General features: G+C 40.3%; 1 protein-coding gene across 3 annotated transcripts in view; it reads right to left on the bottom strand.

Annotated features, from left to right (window-relative positions):
• Nucleotides 1-20,197, bottom strand: part of GRIA4 (glutamate ionotropic receptor AMPA type subunit 4) — a 240,230-nt gene that overhangs the window by 78,768 nt on the left and 141,265 nt on the right. For all 3 annotated transcript variants that reach the window (XM_005232858.4, XM_005232859.4, XM_005232860.4), the window contains exon 4: nucleotides 17,368-17,552. In XM_005232858.4, the coding sequence (XP_005232915.1) occupies nucleotides 17,368-17,552 (185 nt within the window). The remainder of the gene's footprint in view (nucleotides 1-17,367; nucleotides 17,553-20,197) is intronic.

Raw genomic sequence — 20,197 nt, forward strand, 5'->3', positions numbered from 1 at the left:
TAAATAACTGTGGAATTTAGAATCAAACTGGGTTTTCATTTCTTGGGATCAAACCTGTTTGCCCTTGAGGTGCTCAAGTACTATGAGAGTTATTCACCTCTTAGGTAATACACTAAAGACTTTGGGAACGGGCATGAGTGAGGAGAACAGAGCAAGAATGGACAGAAAAACTGCCCTTGAGTGTTTAACCAAAATATAATGTCAAGTGATGCAAAAAAGGAACAAACATGATGTGCAGCCACTACAATCCTGATATGGCAAGATCAACAACACGTTTTAGACAAAACCTATGTCAGCCTATGAATTTTATCAACATCATTGCCATTTCTATGATGGAATGCCTCTTATTTGATGTGCTGAAAACCAAAAACGAAGAGAGAATATTTTGCCATAGTAGAAAGTGGTGTTAATAGTTTCATTGCAATTAAAGCTGTTTTTACTAAATAAACTAACAATACCTGTAACGTGCAGCTTGCATTTAATACCAGTAAAGAGTCCTTTTACCTCTTATTTTTGATTGTTTACCACTCATTTAGACAAAGCCTGCTTGCAACCCAAATGTGTGGTTTTTTTTTTTTTCTCCTTGTACTCCACAAAGCATTTTAGTTCCTTCCAAATGAATAAATAAGACACAGCCAAAACTTTTCCATGCGGTGCAGGTTACTCAATAGGTAATAGGAAGCTGATGGATCTATCTCCTTTCCTGCTTTGACATCTTAGCTCTAGGCCCTGTCCTGAAGAATTGGCAACTTCTTTCCTTTTATGGATTGCACCTCATGTTCGAAAGACAGAACAAAACACTCTGTAAGCTTTGCAGCCCCTTTTCCCAGTGCAGTAAAAAATACTAATATCACATTTTGGAGATGGGAGACAAGTTGCTGAAGGAATAAATAATTTGGCCAAAGACACCCAAGAACCCAGGATCTAAATCTGGATTAAGACTTGGGAATGCTTGTTTCCTGGCTATATTGTTCCACTGATTCAATTTGCTTCTACAGCAGAGCGCACGGGAAAACTGAAGGGATGTGGCATAAGCCTCTTGTGAAGACTGTTTTAATTTCATTATTTTAAAGTAATAAACAAGCAATTTGTCTGTTATCCTTTTGTTCTTCTTGTCTCACAATTTCTATTTCATATTTATAGTCTGTAGCTAAAAAGACTGTATTTAAAAAGCAAAACATAAGCTAAAAAACCCACCAAAAGACACCACCACCATGACCAGATTGTCACCTTTCATAGAAATTAATTGCTTACTTTGGACTTAATCAAACTTCCATTAAGTTCAGTGATTAAATACCATTGCTACCATTTTACTGAGGGGTGGCACCAGCTCAACACGTGTGTGAGAAGGGTGCTGTCAAGCCATTTTTTTTCACTGAATAAAAAGGTTTAGATCCCTGCTGGTTCAATGGCTTCACAGGGATGTGATCCCTGACACCAATAATGCTTTCACATCTGTACTCCTTCAGCACACATGGTAATGAAAATGCATTTGCCTCTCCATTATAGGGAAACTGATGTAGACTAAACCCTCACATTTTAAAATTACTATAGTATCACAGTTTGAATGTAAGTGGACTGACATGATTTAAGATATGTACCAGATCCTCAGCTTGGGCAAACCACTGCAGCTCCCTTTGAGCTCTTGGAAGTTGATGTGGCTTTGGCAATTAACACTCTTAGTGATCTGTTCCCTCGTTTGGTTTTGTAACAGAAATTGTGAAGATCATTGCAACGTATCAGTCAAATAAAACATGAACAACCTGTAACAGTTGAGGTACACATGTCTATAGCTGTCACAGTCAAAATGAATCGATACTGCAAATGATTAACCAGATATGCTTCTGTGCTTGTTCCTAGCAAATGCATGTAGATATCATTGCAGAATTCCTGGATTTGATGTGAACAATACAGAATATTTTCTTGGGGTATTTTCTTCAGTGTATTGTCTCAAAGCTTGCCTCTGAGGGTGAGTGATAAAGGTACACATTTAAGTATTACCTAGTTGTCTTAACTCCTTTATAGTCAGTGGAAAGAGCAGACACTCTGAGGAAATGATTCATCTTATCCTAAAGCACACATGCAGAATTAATTAGATAACTTATGCCCTGAAAGTGCATGTTTTTCTGCACTGACTAGAAAAAGAGTTGATGGTAATTAGCTCTGATGTAGACACCTACATTATATATCCCTAACGTTAACCAAGACAAATTTCACCCTAAGAATGTTGATTATAGAACAGAGAAGAGAAATTATGCTATATGGCTTTTATTTTCAACCAAGATTGGATACAAATCTGATTCTGAATCTGGAAATATTTATGGTTATTGATCACACACAGTTTGCAAACCAGGAATTGCTTATGATTTAGGAAAAAAATTTGCCTGTTTAGTGAAACAGCTTTCTGTGAGCATCTCATACCATTGAATATCCAAAATAGTGACCTTTCTCAAATACTCAAAGCAGCAGATTATGATCTAAAAAACAGGATATGAATTCTTGCCACCTGAAGAATTACCTTCCTCTATACTGTACTTCTGCACTGAGATAAATTGAGGCAATGAACTTCAGTCCTTCATAACAAGAAAAAGAATTTCTGACAGCTACTCAGTCTGGAATGCAAACCCTCATACTTTTCTTCTCTATTATTAACTAGTTAGCAGTGACTAGAGCTTTAACAGAGATGAGAACTCAATCATTCCATACAGGTAACAGTAGATACTGCCCAGAACCATAAACTAAACAGATCAGTGCTGGTGAGTGAGGAAAGAGTATTTTTCTTCTATGGCAGAGCAGGGCAGGGTGTGTGTGTGTGTAAAAGAACCAGCAAATCTATTCCAAAAGGAATAAAACAGGACTGAGATTTTGATAAATGAGAGTGTTCCAGAAAGCCTTTGCTACAAAAGTTCATTAAGTCTGGGGGCACCTTAAAACCCCAGGTACTTCCTTGTGCACTCCTAAATTCAAACGGAAGGGCCAAGCTCATCACAGTCCAGAGAGAAGGCTTTGCCTAATATCTACATTAGCAAGTAGCTTAGTTAATAGGATGGGTTCTGTACAGCAGAAATGTCGGTGCTAGGGAGATGGCATCCACAGTATGCATGTTTCAGGGTTTTACTCTGGACTGTCTCTAACCTGGTCACGAGACTGAACTCACACTACATTTCAGGCGTGCCTGTGGGTACATCTTCTTGTTTGGTGTCATCCAAAAGAAAATCAATGCATGTATTTTGAGTCTGCCCTTGATGTCAAATGCAGGAATCATGAGATTCACTTCAAAGAGATGTTCCTGACACCAACTAAGATGCTTTTGTGCCTGTGGGCCCCACTCTCTTAGACAGGCCCTGGGCATCCATGGGGCAGGTGGCAGATCCAGGTGTAGCACAAGGCTGAGCAGTGAGAATTGTCTTCATATCAAAAGGAAGGCCCTGAAGAGAGGCCTGTGCTGCCACAGGCACCTGCGGTGTCTCTGCCCAGGGAGCAGGACATCTGATTTGGCTCTCACCGTGGCCAGCTGCAAAGCCTGAGACAGTGCTAGGCATCAAAGATGGCTTTGCCAGTCACATAAGCGGCAATACACCCATGGACCTGCTGATATGGTAGGTCAGGGTCATAGTAGGTCAGGGAGGAACTTCTGCATGTGTAACTGTCCTTTTCATTGCTTCGGGATGCTTTGATTCAAAACTACCCTAGTGCCGGCAACCTGAGCAAGTGGGATGAGATCCATTCCTGCCCCCTCATGTAGTACTTCTTCACTTAACATCTTCTAATGACTTATTTTTGCTCTGTACTCCTACTCTGACCTGTACTTAAACACAACACAGAGATACTGCACCTGGCTTTTGTTGCAGTGAGAGTTTAAGATGACCTCAGCTTGCTCAGGGAGATTTTGGGCAGAAAGTGTTGGGAAGGGTGAACTGATTTGTGACTTCTTTGGGGAAGGCTGAGAGCAGGGGAAAGCAGGATGCTGCACTGGCTTTTGTGTATTGTTTTGCCTCTTTTAGTTCCAAGGTGGCTAGCACCTGTAACTGGAGCTCTTTTATACTCTTACTTGTAAAACTGAAGAAATTAAATAATCAACACTGTTCTGAAGAATGAGTAAGAAAATACAGTCTGCTTCCCAATTACCAGTAACAGGAAATAATAGAGCCATTCCGTGTATTATCCAGTAGTCACGCCATCAGTGAGTACTTCCTTTCAGTAAATGCAACAGGATAGAATCAAAGAAAGTGAAATATTAAGGCCAGCTGGCTATCAAGGTTGTTTCAGAATGTAATGCAACTTCTTTTTTTTTCTTCTAAATATTGTTGTGTATGTGAGTGTCTGTAGAAAAGTGAACTTTGAAAAAAAAAAATCAGCCTTAGGCCTACATTTATGTATAAGAAACTAAAAAGAACAGTACATTGTGAGAATTTTTACTTGCTGATCTATCATACTGCAATTAAGAAAGTGCTTTATTCTGACTTCAGTGATTGCAGTGGTAATCAAAAGCAACCAGAATTATACCACCTACTTCAAAGTGTGGTAAGAGCAGGGCCAGTGATGTCTGAATCCAACTTAGGCTTTAGACACAACTCTGAACTTTCTGACTTTATCATACAGTACTGTTCTTTCCATTTAGCTGAACAATAGCCTGGCCTAGGAAATTCAGAAACCATTCCACTATTGAAAAGAAGAGCTACCAGGATCTGCTTTGATTCTTTTCTTTTTTTACCCCTGGAAGTGGCAAGTTCACTGACTTTGATAAAACCATTTCCAGACTTACACCAGCGTCTGAACAGAGAATCAGGCCCCAAGTCACCCTCTGACCTTGGGTCACCAAGGGACCCAAGTCACTACTAAGAAATGGATATTTCATATAACTCATTCTAAAGAATGTTTAACTTCTGTAGCATGAAATGTCCCTCGTTATGATTTCCAGAAGATGGAGGTCAGTACAGCTGGAGTGAAAAGGACTTATTTTCAGTTAAATCTCTTCAAAGGGTGATAGCTGTGCATTACCAATGGGATTTTAACAAAGGTTTTCCTCCTTGCTATTGTGTCACAATCTGCTGCCTTAAGAAAAAGAATACCTGCAATAAAATGAAGTCTGTCTAACACAATATAAAAAGTGTGGAGACTTGTTAAAGATGGAAGATTGAGACCTGACCTGAAGTATTGTGGCAGAAGTGGCGATGATATAAACCACAACTGAAATGGGATTTTATACAATATCTGAAGCAAGGATAAATCTTTTACAAAGCCATAAAAAAGCAATTGAGAAACAAGCTTAATTTTAACAGCTAGTGCTCACAAAAGGGCACAGTTGTTGGGGAAAGGGCTGGCTGTGAACAGCCTACAGCCAGCAGAGAGGATGTTAAAGGCGGCAACGAACAAAGCAGAAGTGGCTTCTTACAAATCGGCACTTATTTCTCTGTTGTGAAGGCAGGCACTGAGCTGGCACAGCAGTGCACACACCTGCCTCTTGCACAGCCAAGCAGAGGGGAAGGATGCTTCCCACACAGCCCCTGTGCCCACAACCAGCTGGCAGGGCAGAGCCCTGTGCAGCACAGGCAGCTGCCGGGTAAGAAAACCTGGAGAGGTGACTCAAAGGCCGTTAACCTGTGCCCTGAGCATGGCTGGTTGCTTTCTTCTGGTGCTAAAGTTGCTTGCATTCAAAGCTTACTCTTGTGAAAGGCTTACTCAGTGCTAAATGGGATATGCAGACTTGGAGGGAAAAAGGAGGTGAGGAATGGGAGGAAGGGTGTAAGACGAAAGTCACTTTACAAATCCTCCAAACCATTTGTATTCATCCTTTGTTTTCTATCATCTACTTGTTCTTTCAGTAACTGAAATAACCTATTTCTCAGGTCCAAACCTCATCAGTTTTGTGGTGCAGTGGCAAAATGTGTTTTTATCACTGTGTAATGTGGGATGGTTATTGTGTGCAAAATCCCAGCTGCTTCACAGAAAATGAGCCTATGCAGAGAGATGCTCCTGGATCTGCAGGGTGAGGAAAACGCTGGTGGCAGTGCCAGCAGCTGGGTGCCTCAAGGAGAAGGGCTATCGGTTTGCATAGACATAACCATGTTCCTTAGAAGCAACTCTGTAGACCTCTAGGGAAAAAAAACCCCAGCAACAAAACATGGAAAGGAATGATGAGGAAAAGGCACTCTGAATCTCTCACCCCGCCTTGGACTAAGAAGAGATAACAGAGAGCTGCTACTGTGTCCCTGAAGTAGTCTAGATCCAGCAATGCTGCTACCAGCCCAAGTTACTGTGTGCTGTGCACATACCAAAGTGTGAGAAGAACGAAACCTGCATTTTGTTCATGCAAATCAAAAAGATACAGAGGAAAACCAGACAGTCCATGACATTTCTGACTCAAGGGAGAACTTGAGTATCTGACTCAAGGGATAACTTGGTATCTGCATTATGCAACTAAACCACATGTAAATGCAATGTGATCTCTTGATAAATACTTACCTGTGTTGTGCTAGTGATTCTTTGTGCCAATATGCTGCTGTGTTCATGAAAAACAGGGAAAGCAGAAGAAACTGGGGAGGAATGATTGAACTACTCCCCTGTTTAATTTGTGTGTCTGGTTAATTTCTGCCTTCCTGCAAGTATTGTGTTGTAATGTATTAAAAGTATTATGTTTTAATCTCTTCTTCTTCTTCTTCTTCTTCTTCTTGTTATTATTATCTTAATTATGCCAGAGATGTAAATGCCATTTGAAAAAATGGCAGTTGCTAGCTTCAATTAGTAGACACACAGGAAACTTAAGATAGGGAAAAAAAAATCTAAACCCAGCAAAATTTACAACTTGATCAATTTAGAGAAATTCAGCAGTCAAACATTACTGTTTCAGGCTTAGCATTCCTGTGGCAAAATATTGAGAGCAGACCAAGAAGGACTGGAATACGTCAGCTTCTGTGCTTTCCTCCATTCACACATTTATTTACTTTCATTTTGATGGTAATAATAATAATTATCAATCTTGCTATGACAGCCTGCTCCATTTTACCCATCAGAGATTTGGTTTTCAGTGCTAACACATACACGGTACTTTTCAGTTACACATCTCAAGGCTCTTTAAGGCTGGGAAAGCTGAGGATCAGCGATGTCAAACAACACCTTGAAGAACTGAATTAGTTAGACAACAATGAACAGTGCCCAAGACACTGTGCAGCTACTTCCCTATCATGCTTGTTAATAAGTATTGTTAGCTATTATTAATTAGAGTTTATTGGCTTGTAATTTTTACAAGGTAAGATTAATGATACCAATACTTTGGTATATGACTTTACATCCATGATTGATTTTTAATACTACAAAGTACAATGTACATTTTTTTATTATTACGTATCAGTTCAGCTGTGTACATCGAAGCATTAAATATGTGGAGGATGCTGCATAGCAATTTTCACCTCTGTGTTTAAAGGCAAATACAGTCCTGGATGAGCAGCGAGGCTTGATCTCGCTGATAGAACATTGACAAACCTGAGGAAAGTGCCTGTCTACTGGAAAACATCCCGCTTAATTCTTATGGGCAGAGGACGGCAGGGAGCAGGAAAAAAAGACTAGAATTAGGCTGTCTGGTAGACCAGGAGCCAGAGCGATGATCTCTGACAGCAAAACTGATTCACTATGCCAAATTGAGAAGAAAATGCTGCTCACAGTGGATACCTTGGAAGACTTCTAACACAGAGAGCTGAGGGCTGGACTGTGTCGGATGGAGATGGGTGGGAGATGATGGAGCTGCTACAGATGGAAGAAGGAAGGAAACCCATTGCCATTCTTGCAAAAAGAAGACACATTTTTTTGCTGAATAGAGTCCTGTATATGTCCACGTGCATGTGTTTATGTACATATCCATGTGTACAAATATAGCAACAAACACTGTAAATGTTACTGCATATGAAAAAGCCTGAGAAAACAGAAATTAGGAGTAGCAATATGCTCTTTCAGAAAGACGTAAGCATCAAGGTCCTAGGCAAATGCAATTACAGTTAACTTGTTTTTTTCAGTTTGCTTTGCTGAGCTTTGTGTGAAGGTCATTAAGGAGACACAGTTAACTTAAATTCCTAGTAAAAATCTGCCCAAGAGGACTATCAGAAATTAGGAAGAAGTAGCAGAGCATTTAGTAGCAGAGAATGAGGAATCAAAATACTGGAGGAGCATGTTGCCTGGCTTAGTGAGGGATTTTTTTAGATCTGGTCATTTAGACTAGCACAGAGGTTGATCTGATCACCCTGGTACTCCTTCTAGCTGTTTCTAATGCAAGCATATTATGGGTTTGCAAGATTCAGTACAAGATGATACACAATTCACCCACTCATAAGGTATTTTTATCTCAAGAGCTGCTTATAGGTGCGCAAACAAGAGTAAATGAGAAACAAATGGAGCTCATCTGTGTAGATCTGTGTCTTATTTTGTGGCCTGACTCTCAGCCTGACTCAACAAACGCAGCAGGACAGGCTGGGTACATGCTGGATAGGAACAAGCTTCACAGGAAAACTCCTGGGGGTCCTGGTAGACAAGTTTACCGTGACCCAGCCATGCACCCTCATGACAAAGAAAGGCAACAGCCTCTTGGTCTGCATTGCCAGCAGGTCAAGGCAGGTCACCCTTCTCCTCTGCTCAGCTCTGGTGAGGCACATCTGCAGTGCTGTGCTCAGTGTTGGGCTACCCAGTACAAGAGAGACACAGGCATACTGGAGTGGGTCCAGAGAAGGGCCACGAAGGTGACTGAGCACTTGAAGCATCTGTCATGAGGAGAAGCTGACAGAGCTGGAACTGTTCAGCCTGGAGAAGAGAAGGCTCAGGCAGATCTTCGTCCAGATGGGATGTTGTGGGGAAGGTACCTGACTTTCCCTGGAGGTGCACAAGAATGCACAAGAAAGGACACAGGTTGCAATACAAGAAATTTGAGCTAGATACGAGGAATTTTGTTTTTTACCATGAGGTAGTCAAGTACTGAAACAGGGCATAATGGGGTTGTGGGATGTCCATCCTTGGAAGTGGTCAGAATTTGACTGGACAAGTAACCTGATCTAAGCTTGCCCCCTTGAACAGCGTGAGTGTCCATGACCTTCACAGGTCACTTCCAACCCCAATTATTCTCTTATTCTGTTTGTAGACTAGAGCTGTTCATGTCAGTACTTCACAGTCGGAATTTCAAAACTGGGTCCAAAATCCGCCTAAAAACAAATCTCAAAGCTCTAGGACTACAGACTTCCTTCTGGTACCTTATTTGCTCTGTATTGTTTAGTATGTGCTGACAATGAGAATTCTGACAGGAAAAGAAATGGAGGACCACAACTGTTAACTTCCAACTTCAGCATTTCATGCTTTTGAAAAATTCCTTATGTAATTTTAAATATCCTTTTCATATAGATTAACTGAAAAAAGAAAAAACAATGAAAGGCCAAAAGGGCTAAAGTATATACAGTTAAAGCTATCCATCACGATCTAAATGATTCTTATATTACACTTTTCAGCTTAATTGTAGAATCTGTTTGGAGCATTGACTTCATTGTATGTCTAAACGCATTTCTGAGCACTGAACAAACTGTAAGTAATAGCTGTGAGATCTGCTATGGCCGAGCAAATGACAGTCTGCTTCTCTAGTAGTAAGTGCGAGTGTCTGAAGAAGTAGAAAGAACAAATAAAGTGGTTGAACAAATCACATGTATTTTCACTGGAATTTTCAAAATGATTTTCTGTGATATTCTTCAAATCTGACCACAATTTCCTCACTTTCTTACAGTTCACTCTTGCTTACAAGTTAGAAAACAAAGAAATAACAAAAGAAACCTATGACGTATTTACTGAAAATAAATTATTCCAAATAATGAAATGTAAGCAAAACTTAGAATGATATAGTTTCCTTAAATCTGTGTGTTTTGCTATATATTTTTAGTCCTGTCTCCTCAGGTAGGCATATTTGTGCTACTGAGCTCTCTGTGGGTCCGTCTATCAGTTTTCCAGTAAAATATTTTTTAACACATTTGGCAATTTCAGTTATATTTGAAAGGAAGAAAATGCCTCTAAGACATTGTCTAGGACATCAAAGTTATCTAAGACATTAACTCTGTACAGTCCATATTAATACTGGCTGCCGGGTGGAGAAGAGAATCCTATTTTTTTTTTTGCCTCCAAAGGGGTAAGAAGGACCCAGACACTACACCTCCTGTCTGACAGCTGCTAGTCAGCACACGGGTTCTTTCAACTTGTACATGTTTCTTCATTAGCCAAGGAAGTGCCATTTCTTGCTTGATCAGTACATTTTTGGAAATAAGATTTTTATGGTGCTGGTGGTAGCAGCAGACTAAGAGAAAAACAAAGCCCTCAAAAACCAAGGAGGTAACAGTCCTCATTTCTTAACTGTTTTAGTAATCCTAAACGCTGCTTCATTCTGCTATGCGCAGCTTCTGGATTGCTTCAGATTGTAATGATGCAAATCAAGCAATGAGAAAAAATATTTTGATTTAATAATTATTAATATTTAATAGTAATGAGAATAAAGTAATATGAGAAGAAAAATAAAATAAAAAACTCAATAATTTTGTTAAACTGGGAAGCCTGACTTGGGGTTTCATAAGTTCAGCTGAAATATGTATCTGGTATTAGCTTTGTTTGGGCTTTCTCAGTAACAAATAAAACCACATTTCTTTTGTAGGCATATTTATTTTGAAATGTGAGTTCTGAATTTCAAATAGAAATTCAGTAAATATATAATAAAATTAAAGTAATGATTTTCTACACCCTTTATCCTTAGGCTGACTTGACTTCTGATTTTTGGTGAATAAGCCAGAAATGTGAGGATTTTATTTGCATGGAGAAATGCAAAACTGTTTTAGAAAGCAGGAAGAAAAATGAAATTAAAAGATGGAATAAGAAAAGATGGAAAACTCCTAGTGAAAAGTGAGAGAAGCACATGGGCCTGATTCTTGCTGTGCCATATACAATAAATGACTACTTTGGCCTGGACTGTTCAGATGCTGTATTTCTTGCTGCCAGTATTAGCTGATTAGTTGCTAGGAAATGGAAATCACAATGTTACGACGTGTCTCAAGTATTCATTTCGTATTAAGCAGAAAGTTCTTTTTAATACAAAGTCAGGGGACCACTTTAGAAACACAACTTGGAAAGAAGAGACATGCAAGCAGAGAATTTCCTGTGCCTCTGACCAACTTTCATCCTTTGATTCAATCAGAGTTATTTTTGTGCTTTTAAAAGACCACCTGCTGAAAGTGTCACGAAAAAAGGGATGTTGATAAACAAGGACGTAATGGTCCTTGACAGAAGAATATGAATCACTAGAAATGTGTTCTGCTATATAAGCCATATCTGTTACATAAAACTGTGGAGATGTCATTTAATCTGTCTGTATCTTTGTTTTAACTCCCTTTTTCTATCTTGTCCCAGTAAGCTGGAAAGATAATGGTAAAAACAATCTTTAATTTCATGCATGTAGGAAAATGGGGCTTTGCCTCTGTTTCTAGTCACCTATGCAATAAAAATAAAGGATTATCATAGTTTATTTTTGAAATTAACAACACGTGGCATTATTTTTATTATGGCTGTGTATGAACAGATGAAACAAAGAGCCAGGTAAATAAACTGGGGAGACATTTAATCAGATTTTGTGAGATCGCTTAAAAGTTTCTAAAAAAACATTATGTTAAGCATAAAGAGACCTCTATAACTGTTAAGAGTAGACGGCCTTTCTCAAAAATGGCAACACACTTTCTGGAAGTTCTGGGGAAAGCTTACATGAAATAGATCTTCATAAAATCACAGAATCATAGAATGGCTTGAACTGGGGGGGACCTTTAAAATCATCTAGTTCCATCCCTCCTGCCATGAGCAGGGATACCTTCCATCTTCATTTTACTGCTTTTCCTGCTCCTGCACAGCACTAAAACACACTGTTTGTCGGTTATTTCTGGGGTAAGAAGCTGCCAAGGCTGCCCTGAGAGGCCACAGCAAGGGAGCAGTCCATGCCCAGAGCCACACCACCCCCAGCTATATACCAGGTTTACACTGGTAAATTAAAATGGGTCAGGACCTGCTTGCCCTCCCCGAAGGCAAATCATGTGTGCCACTTAAAGTGGACAAATAAAGAAACCACTTACGGCAAAAGTCTTGATGTTTGCAGTCTGTCTTTCAGAGCCTGAGACTGCAGGATGATAAGGTCTGCCAGAAGAGTGTAAAGGAGGAGTTTCACTCACAGGCACCAAAAAGGTTTTCCTGGTTATAGCTGTTGTAAGATATCAAGGACGTATAGTGCTCTTCCACCATCAGAAGAACAAAGTCTAGAAAGAGCTAAAATTTTCTTGGTATGCTTGAGACAGAGCAGTTTCTTGAGAGTAGGTGGAGATCTACAGACTCAGGCTGAAAATGCTGTCTGTCTTCCTGATGAGCTGAAGCAACAACTCTGTGACCCTGCAGAAATGGATGTCTATTATGGTGTTGTGTTCAAACAGGACTTTGAGCTGAGCCATGCCAATTGGCAGTAATACTGAAGCCAAGCGAAACATTTCCAGTCACTTCCAAATAGCTCCAGTTGCTACTGGTGACTGTATGGTCTTGTGTGTGTGAGCATGACCAAAGAAGAGCACAGCTTTATTAAGAAAACCATCAGAGTCTTGTAAGTCTTGGCATAGCCTTGAGAGGTAAGATCCGCAACCTTTTCTGAAGCTAAGACAGTAGGGGGCAATCCAAGTAAATTGGATATAAACGTTGTGTGTGCGCTGAATGCATCTCTTGAATTTAATGGTAGCCATACTCTCCCTTTCTAGAAGGAAATCTGAAAATGAAATGCCATCTCTCTATAACTTATCCTTACACGGAGCACAGGTTTGGCCCTTGCCCAAAACGCCAACCTCACCACAGCAACACAAAAACCTGAAAGGAAGACCATATGATGAAAATGCACATCCTCAGGTGTGCACAGGGGAAGCACGGATATCAGATACATCACTGGGTTCCAGGACAGAAATTTTCCCTGAAGACAAGCCTCAGGTACGGAGTGTGGAGGCAGCTTCTACACACAAGGCACATGGGGAGTTAAAAATAAATGACCCCCCCCCCAGCGAACTAAGAAAAATACAGGAGACCAAAAGAAACAGAAAATGGTAAGATTAAAGTTGCACAAGAAGTGCGGAAACAGCAAGGTGCTGATTTTCTTAGCTAGGCAGCTGGGAGAGGACAGTGAAGGGAAGACATCAGGTCAGATAAGTGGGCACTAGTATGGACAGGGGAGCAGTGCATGTGATCACTTTCTGAACACAGCCGGTGAAAAAGTCTCCAGTCCTAGTGAAAAAGTCTCCAGTCCTCACTGCTTGAGGTCCACAGTCATGAGAACTGTAAAGGTGTATGTACGTGGGCAGTCATCTGAGAGGAAACCCACAAGCCCACAAGCCAGTGTCTCTCCCTTCATTACCATAGATTTAAGGGCAAAGCACTTTGAGTTACGGTCTCATTACTGAGATTTAATTACTTTTCCTAAATGTTCTGCAGAACATTTACTGGGACATTGCAAAGTATTACAGTATAGTCACAACTTAGGCTCTCAATTGCAGGAGAACTAGGCAGGGAAGAAGTTAATTAGAGTCACTGAAGCTTAATCAATTCCTCAGTGTATGCAGGGAAGAGCACACCAACTTTTAGTCCATTTGTGAAGCGACCTTACCTGTTTGCTACAGGTTATTAAAGCCTTCATGCAAAGGAAAGTCAAGGGATGATATTTTAAAATGGCTGTTATTTTGCATTTTCTACAATGGGCTAGACTCTTTTTGCTTCAATCCCATATTTGGCAGACTAAATGTTTTTATGTTTGACTGTTTCTGACTGCCCATCCTTAAGCAGCACTTGATCTCTGAAGGCAAAGTGATTTCGTTTTGGAGCCCCAAACCAGCATCCGATGCCTACTTGCAGGTCAGCCTGCCTAGGCAGACTAGGACTTTCACAACGCAGACTAAAGCTGCAGCTCTTCTGCATTTTTTGTTGCCTGGCTATAATGCCATTCCTGTTTGTACAGTGACCTTCCTTGGGAAGGATGGAGAGGATTTCCAAGCATGTTGGGAAAGCAGAGAATTCACATGATCTGGGAAAATTACAGAAAAATTCTGAAATAAATGAATTCCAATTTAAGTAGGTCAAGTGTAAATATATATATATAAATAATCTATATGGGCAGTCACTACAGGAAAAAACCCAGAAGCCAGTTTCTCTCACTTCATTAGCATAGATCTAAGGGCAAAGGCTTTACACTTCAGTGTAAATAAACACCAGTGCAACTACAGAAGAGCTCATTTCCTGGGTGAAATTCATCCCACCCAAAACTGGACAGTAGCCAGATGAATCACTTCCTAAAGTGCTTGTATGACTAGGACACAGGTATGTTGCAAGTTAGCTGTTAATTCCTACCCTCCACTCTCCCTGTGCAGTTAATGGGAAGAGGACTCAATAAGCTCTCAGCCTTGCCCTGTAGTGGTGTTAGCCAAACTCACCGTGTCTGATTCAGCCTGTTGAGGCCAGGCACTTCATTTTTATGATTTACCCTGCCTGCACTGAGTATCTGTTTTAGGCATGCAGAATCCAGACCTGCACGAAGTAGAGGAGGTCAAAACCTAATCATATTAAAATCAATATCCAATTCAGTTCTGCCTGATCTGAACAAAGAACACAGGTTATGTTCCTGAAAAGGAACTGAGTATGCAGGTGCCAGTCTGGAAGGAAAATGAGTAGCAGCTCCTGGAAGCAAATAAAATGTACGCGTGAGATCAGTGACATCCAAACGTGTACTGGATAACTTTTTTTTGCTTTGAAACTGAGCGGATACTCAGTTGATACACCTATGCAAGATGGTGGGTGTACATCAAGACTTATGGTAATATAACATACTTTTTCTAAGTCACATTTGTACACCATGTAAAAGAAACCAGGTGCATAAACACAGAGCTGTAAGAGAGAAATTATTTTTCTGAGTGTATTTTAAAAGACTCTCAAATGGGTGTTCTGTTTTACTACAACATAGGCTGAACTTGGGGGAGGATTTCATTATAAGTTACAGAAAGCATGTGTTAAAACATAGTGGCATTTAGAATAAAAAAAATGGCCAAACGAATATCTATAGCAACATGGCATCATCCTTTCTTCTCTTGGCAACAATCATAGAAAAAGTCCTTGTTAAATCAGCCATACTATTAATTCTCAGTTTCCCTTTCGATCTTCTGCCATTGAAAGCAAAATTGATGTAGATATTTCTGTGAGTACTATTTTTTGCATATCTGTATCGCAAACGACATTTCCTTTTTCTGTGACTTCAGTGGCAGATGCATCACGAACGTTTTTGCAACAAAATCTTCAAAATGACCTATTGTGCTAGCAATGTGAAGCAGCATGGGGCGGAGGATCTCCCACCAGCAGATGGCATTCATCCCCTGCAATTCCCGCAGCAGCACCAGCAGGTACTGAACGGTGCACTTGCACCACATCAGCAAGATATGGGGGATCATGTGAGAAGCAGATACTTCACGCTAAATTATTTCCCCGTCATTTGACAAAATGCTCCTTTCAAAGCATTATTTTTTTCCCCCCACCATTTAAGGAAGAGCTCATACATAAGCACTATATAGAAATAGATTTGCCACATCAGAGCAGCAGAATTTCATATTCACTTTACACAGTGGTGTAGGTACTACCTAGTGCAAGCCAGTTTGTCTGGCCCAGTATTTCCTTTATGTAATAGCAACTTTCCATGAAGAAGTGACAGAAGAACCTGACCTTCCTTCTGAGTTCAATAGCACTTTTATTCTACTGTTCATGTTCACAAATACTCTGCTAAAGTAGTAAAACTATCAGTTTAAATGTGTAATAATAATATTAAAGTATTTTATGGTTAGAAATAAATGGCCTATCCTATTTGGTGAAGAGAAAGTAACAGTGGATTCAAATAAGCTTTTTTTTCCTCAAATAAAACTGAGTTTTACCCCCATGAAGGTATGGATTGAGGCATTTGGCAGCTCAGCAACACCATGTTCTTCCTGATGGAAGATGTGGAGACCAGTGATGACTGGTGTTCCTCAGGGGTCAGTACTGGGACAAGCACTATTTAACATCTTTGTTGGCAACACGGACAATGGGATCAAGTGTACCCTCAGCAAGCTTACCGATGACACCAAGCTGAGTGCTGTGGTCAAAAAGCAGGAGGGAAGGTATGATATCCAGAAGGGCCTTGATAGTCTTGACAGGTGGGCCCAAGCAAACTTCATTAAGTTTAGCAAGGTCAAATGCAAAGCCCTGCACATGGGTTGGGGCAATCCCAAGCACAAATACAGGCTGCACAGAGAATGGATTTAGAGCAGCCCTGAGGAGAAAGATTTGGGATTGTTGGTTGATGAGAAGCTCAACATGACCAGGCAGCGTGCACCTGCAGCCCACAAAACTAACCATATCCTGTGCTGCATCAAAGGAATTGTGACCAAGGGAGGTGATTCTCCCCCCCTACTCCACACTTGCGAGACCCCATTTGAGTACTATGTTCAGCTCTGGGGCCCCCAGCATAAGAAGGACATGGACCTGTTGGGAGTGAGTCCAGAGGAGGACCATGAAGATGATCAGAGGCTGCAGCACCTCTCCTATGGAGCCAGGCTGAGAGAGTTGGGGTGGTTCAGCCTGGAGAAGAGAAGGCTCCGGGGAGACCTTGTAGCAGCTTCCCAGTACCTAAACAGGCCTACAGGAAAGCTGGAGAGGGACTTTTTACAAGGGCATGTAGTGATAGGACAAGGGGGAATGGCTTTAAACTGAAAGAGGGTGGGTTTAGGTGAGATATGAGGAAGAAATTCTTTACCATGAGGGTGGTGAGGCGCTGGCACAGGCTGCCCAGAGCAGCTGTGGCTGCCCCATCCCTGGCAGTGCTCAAGGCCAGGCTGGATGGGGCTGTGAGCAACCTGGTCTGGTGGGAGGTGTCCCTGCCCGTGGCAGGGGGGTTGGAACTAGATGGGCTTTAAGATGTTTTACAACCCAAACCATTCTATGATTCTATGCTTCATTCTGTGCATCAGACAGAAGTGCTGGGATGCGAGGCCAAACGTGCAGCTGCCCTGAGTGCTGACACCGTTCACCCACAGACCTGCCGAGTGGGAAAGGGCAGCCTCACTGCACTGATGCACTGGCTATTAAGACAACAATTATATAGGAAAAGAAAATGGAGTATGCAAGTGGACACACAAATATAGGCCAATGAAGGAAAACAAAACGAAAGAGCAAGCAATCTAATTTCCAATGAAAAAAACAAATGAAATGCAACGCACACTGGTATCTCATCTGCATTTTCAGTACTGTGCTTACAATGACATTAAAAGCAGGTATTACCTGTTCTAAGAGATTCTGAAGCCTCTCTATTTCACAGTCTATTACAAATTTCTTTTCTTGCCTTCGGTCCAGATCTTCTAAAAGCCGTCTGTAGCTGGCATCATTAAAATTCTCCACACAGATGGCACTGACTTGCCAGCTATTTTGTCCTGCTTTTTCCATAATAGCTTGAAGTATTGAATAACCTAAAAGAAAAGGATACAATACACTTGTAACACAATCATTACATTTTTTGAATAGGAATTATCCTTAATCAATATTATATTTCTTAATATTTGCTCCTGCAGGGAAGGGAATAAGAGACTTTTTGTATCACTACCTATGCTGCTAGCCATGATCAGCGTATGAACGGTATGCAATTAACAAAATTACAATTGCTGTGATCAGAATGTTTGGAATGATTCTCAGAATTATGGATATTCTTCATATGATTTATACACACAAAGTCTTCCAGTCAGGCATTCAGCTTCTCATATTGGTTCTGTAAAGGTTTCTATATCCAGGCATTTCACAACACAGCACACTTCACCAGAAGTATTTGTATGCTACTAAAGCAGTATGTTAGGCATGCAAAAGCTTTGCTTTTTTTGTTTTTGGCAGGTTTGGGTGGGTTTCTTTGACAGCATTTCATACAAGAAGCTTTTAATGCTTTTTAGTAAGAATTCATTTTTTCATTTATTTATGCATATATATATGCGTGTCAGTATAGATGTGTGAATAGAAATTATCTCGATCCGTTTCAGAGATTCTATATAGCTTTAATCAATGCATACAAAGTGATTAGAGGTCAATGAATGAAGGGCACCACAGAAGCATTAATTACTACTACTGGCAGGATTATTGCTCTTTATCATTATCAGTATTTGATGCCCCCTCGGTCATCTGTGAGCCCATTCACAGAAGGGAAAGGCAGCATCCTCTCAGAAGGCTCCACCTGAACCTGTAGGGCAGGTTTCTTGCCTGCAGCCTCAGTGTGCCCTGGCCCACCAGCCATTCGCCTTTTTCCCTTTCCTAATTTTCTCTCACTGGGGATGTGCAGTACAGAGGCAGGAGTGAAGCTTGTGACATATCTTAGGACAGCTTGCAAGTCTAGTCTTGACTTGCCCCACCAATTCTTTAAGTAGGAGGCATGTATTATTCCATCTTTTACCTAGAGTAAATGGGGAATTTGTTTGAAGCAATGAAGACTGCACACTTCAGATCCAGAGTTAACATTCAAGAAAGACAAAAAGGACAGATATGTTTGTCAGTAATATATTGATGCAAATGATACAATTCAGAGAAGGTCGCCCTATTACAACATAAAATATTGTGGCTTTTTACTTGTTATCTGGCTGAATTTTCCCCACTAGCTTTGAACGAAAGATTTCATCTCTTGAAAACTGTCCTCAGTGATGCAGCTTCACAGTGGTGGCTCCTTTCTGCCTTCAACAAGAGGGTGCCACGTCTGAGTGCAGTGACCCCCTGCTGTCATTTTAATGCACTTGAAGATGCCACTGTGTGACAGATTCCATGTAGGAAGCACTATCAGATACTCCCGCAGATTGCAAGAGGAATCTTTGTAAGTCACATTTCAGAAAGAGTACTTTTGAGTGTGCTGTTGCTAACTAATGCATTATCAGAAGAGCTACAAAACCACCAAAACCTGAGTTTGCCTCCAGTAAAATAAAAGTAGACAATATTTTTATCAGAATATGAAGATTTTAGGGCCCATAAGAAACTAATTCTGTCATAAATCTAGGAGTAGCTATTTTTCTTCTGGCTCCTACATCTGCAGCCCTAGAAATACTAACCTAAAATCTGTATTTTCTTACAATCGTGACACTATGGACCCGCGGTCTGAAATAAACATTTATTATTTGTTTTCTCCAATTCAGATGACACGTTTGAGAAAAAAATACAATTATAATCAATACATAACATGCATAACATATTTTATTGTATAGATGAGACATTTTATGAAACAGTATTTTATCTTAGGAAATTAATTCAAATACTTGATGTATTGAGTATTGAAACATTTCTGTACTCAGCATATATTTTTAACCTGATGACTGTTATTTTTTTCAAAGAACCATACAGCTTTCCTGTTAATTGCTGCATAATTATTCTGCTTTTCCTGTTGCTATATTCAATCTCCTTTTTTGCCTGTAATTATCTCTGCGAATCATGACAAGACTCTTTCCCAAACATTGTATTTCTTGCTTCATTTCCTATTCATTTCCATATATAGACATACATTAAAACTACTCCAGTGTTACAGGGGTTCCTACTTCATTTATACTGTAACTTTGACTTGATCTTTGCTACTAAGGCAGTCAACATTTACTTAATTCAGCTTCCTGACACAAATTAACATTCTCTTTGATTCAGAATGAATGGTGTTTGAAACAGCAATTGACATCCCCTCATTCCTTCCTTACTTCACTTGAACAACTTTACTAAGATGTATTTTGAACACACTGGGAATTTATCCCAGCATAAAGCATGACAAATATCAGACAAACACATAGAAAAGCTTTTCTTCTACCTTGGATCAACTTTGACTTGACACATTTCATTAGCAACTGCCTTCATTTAAGCATTTGAAGTTTCTGTAGCTTCTTGTCAGTAGTTAGCACTCAGATGTGGGTTTTCATGTTAGCATGTCTTTCACATACAGCACAATACAGCTAAATAGGTAGTAACTGGATATGGTGCAACATCTCCATCAAAAGAACTCAGAATCTCTGTGCAAGTAATCAGGAGCATAGTCATCTATTCAGTGTGCAGGAACAATTTCTAATATAACAGACTGACAAGGGTGGAGTTTATGCAGAATGAATAAGGG

Source organism: Falco peregrinus, chromosome 4 (genome assembly GCF_023634155.1).
Source record: "Falco peregrinus isolate bFalPer1 chromosome 4, bFalPer1.pri, whole genome shotgun sequence".
NCBI classification, from domain to species: domain Eukaryota; kingdom Metazoa; phylum Chordata; class Aves; order Falconiformes; family Falconidae; genus Falco; species Falco peregrinus.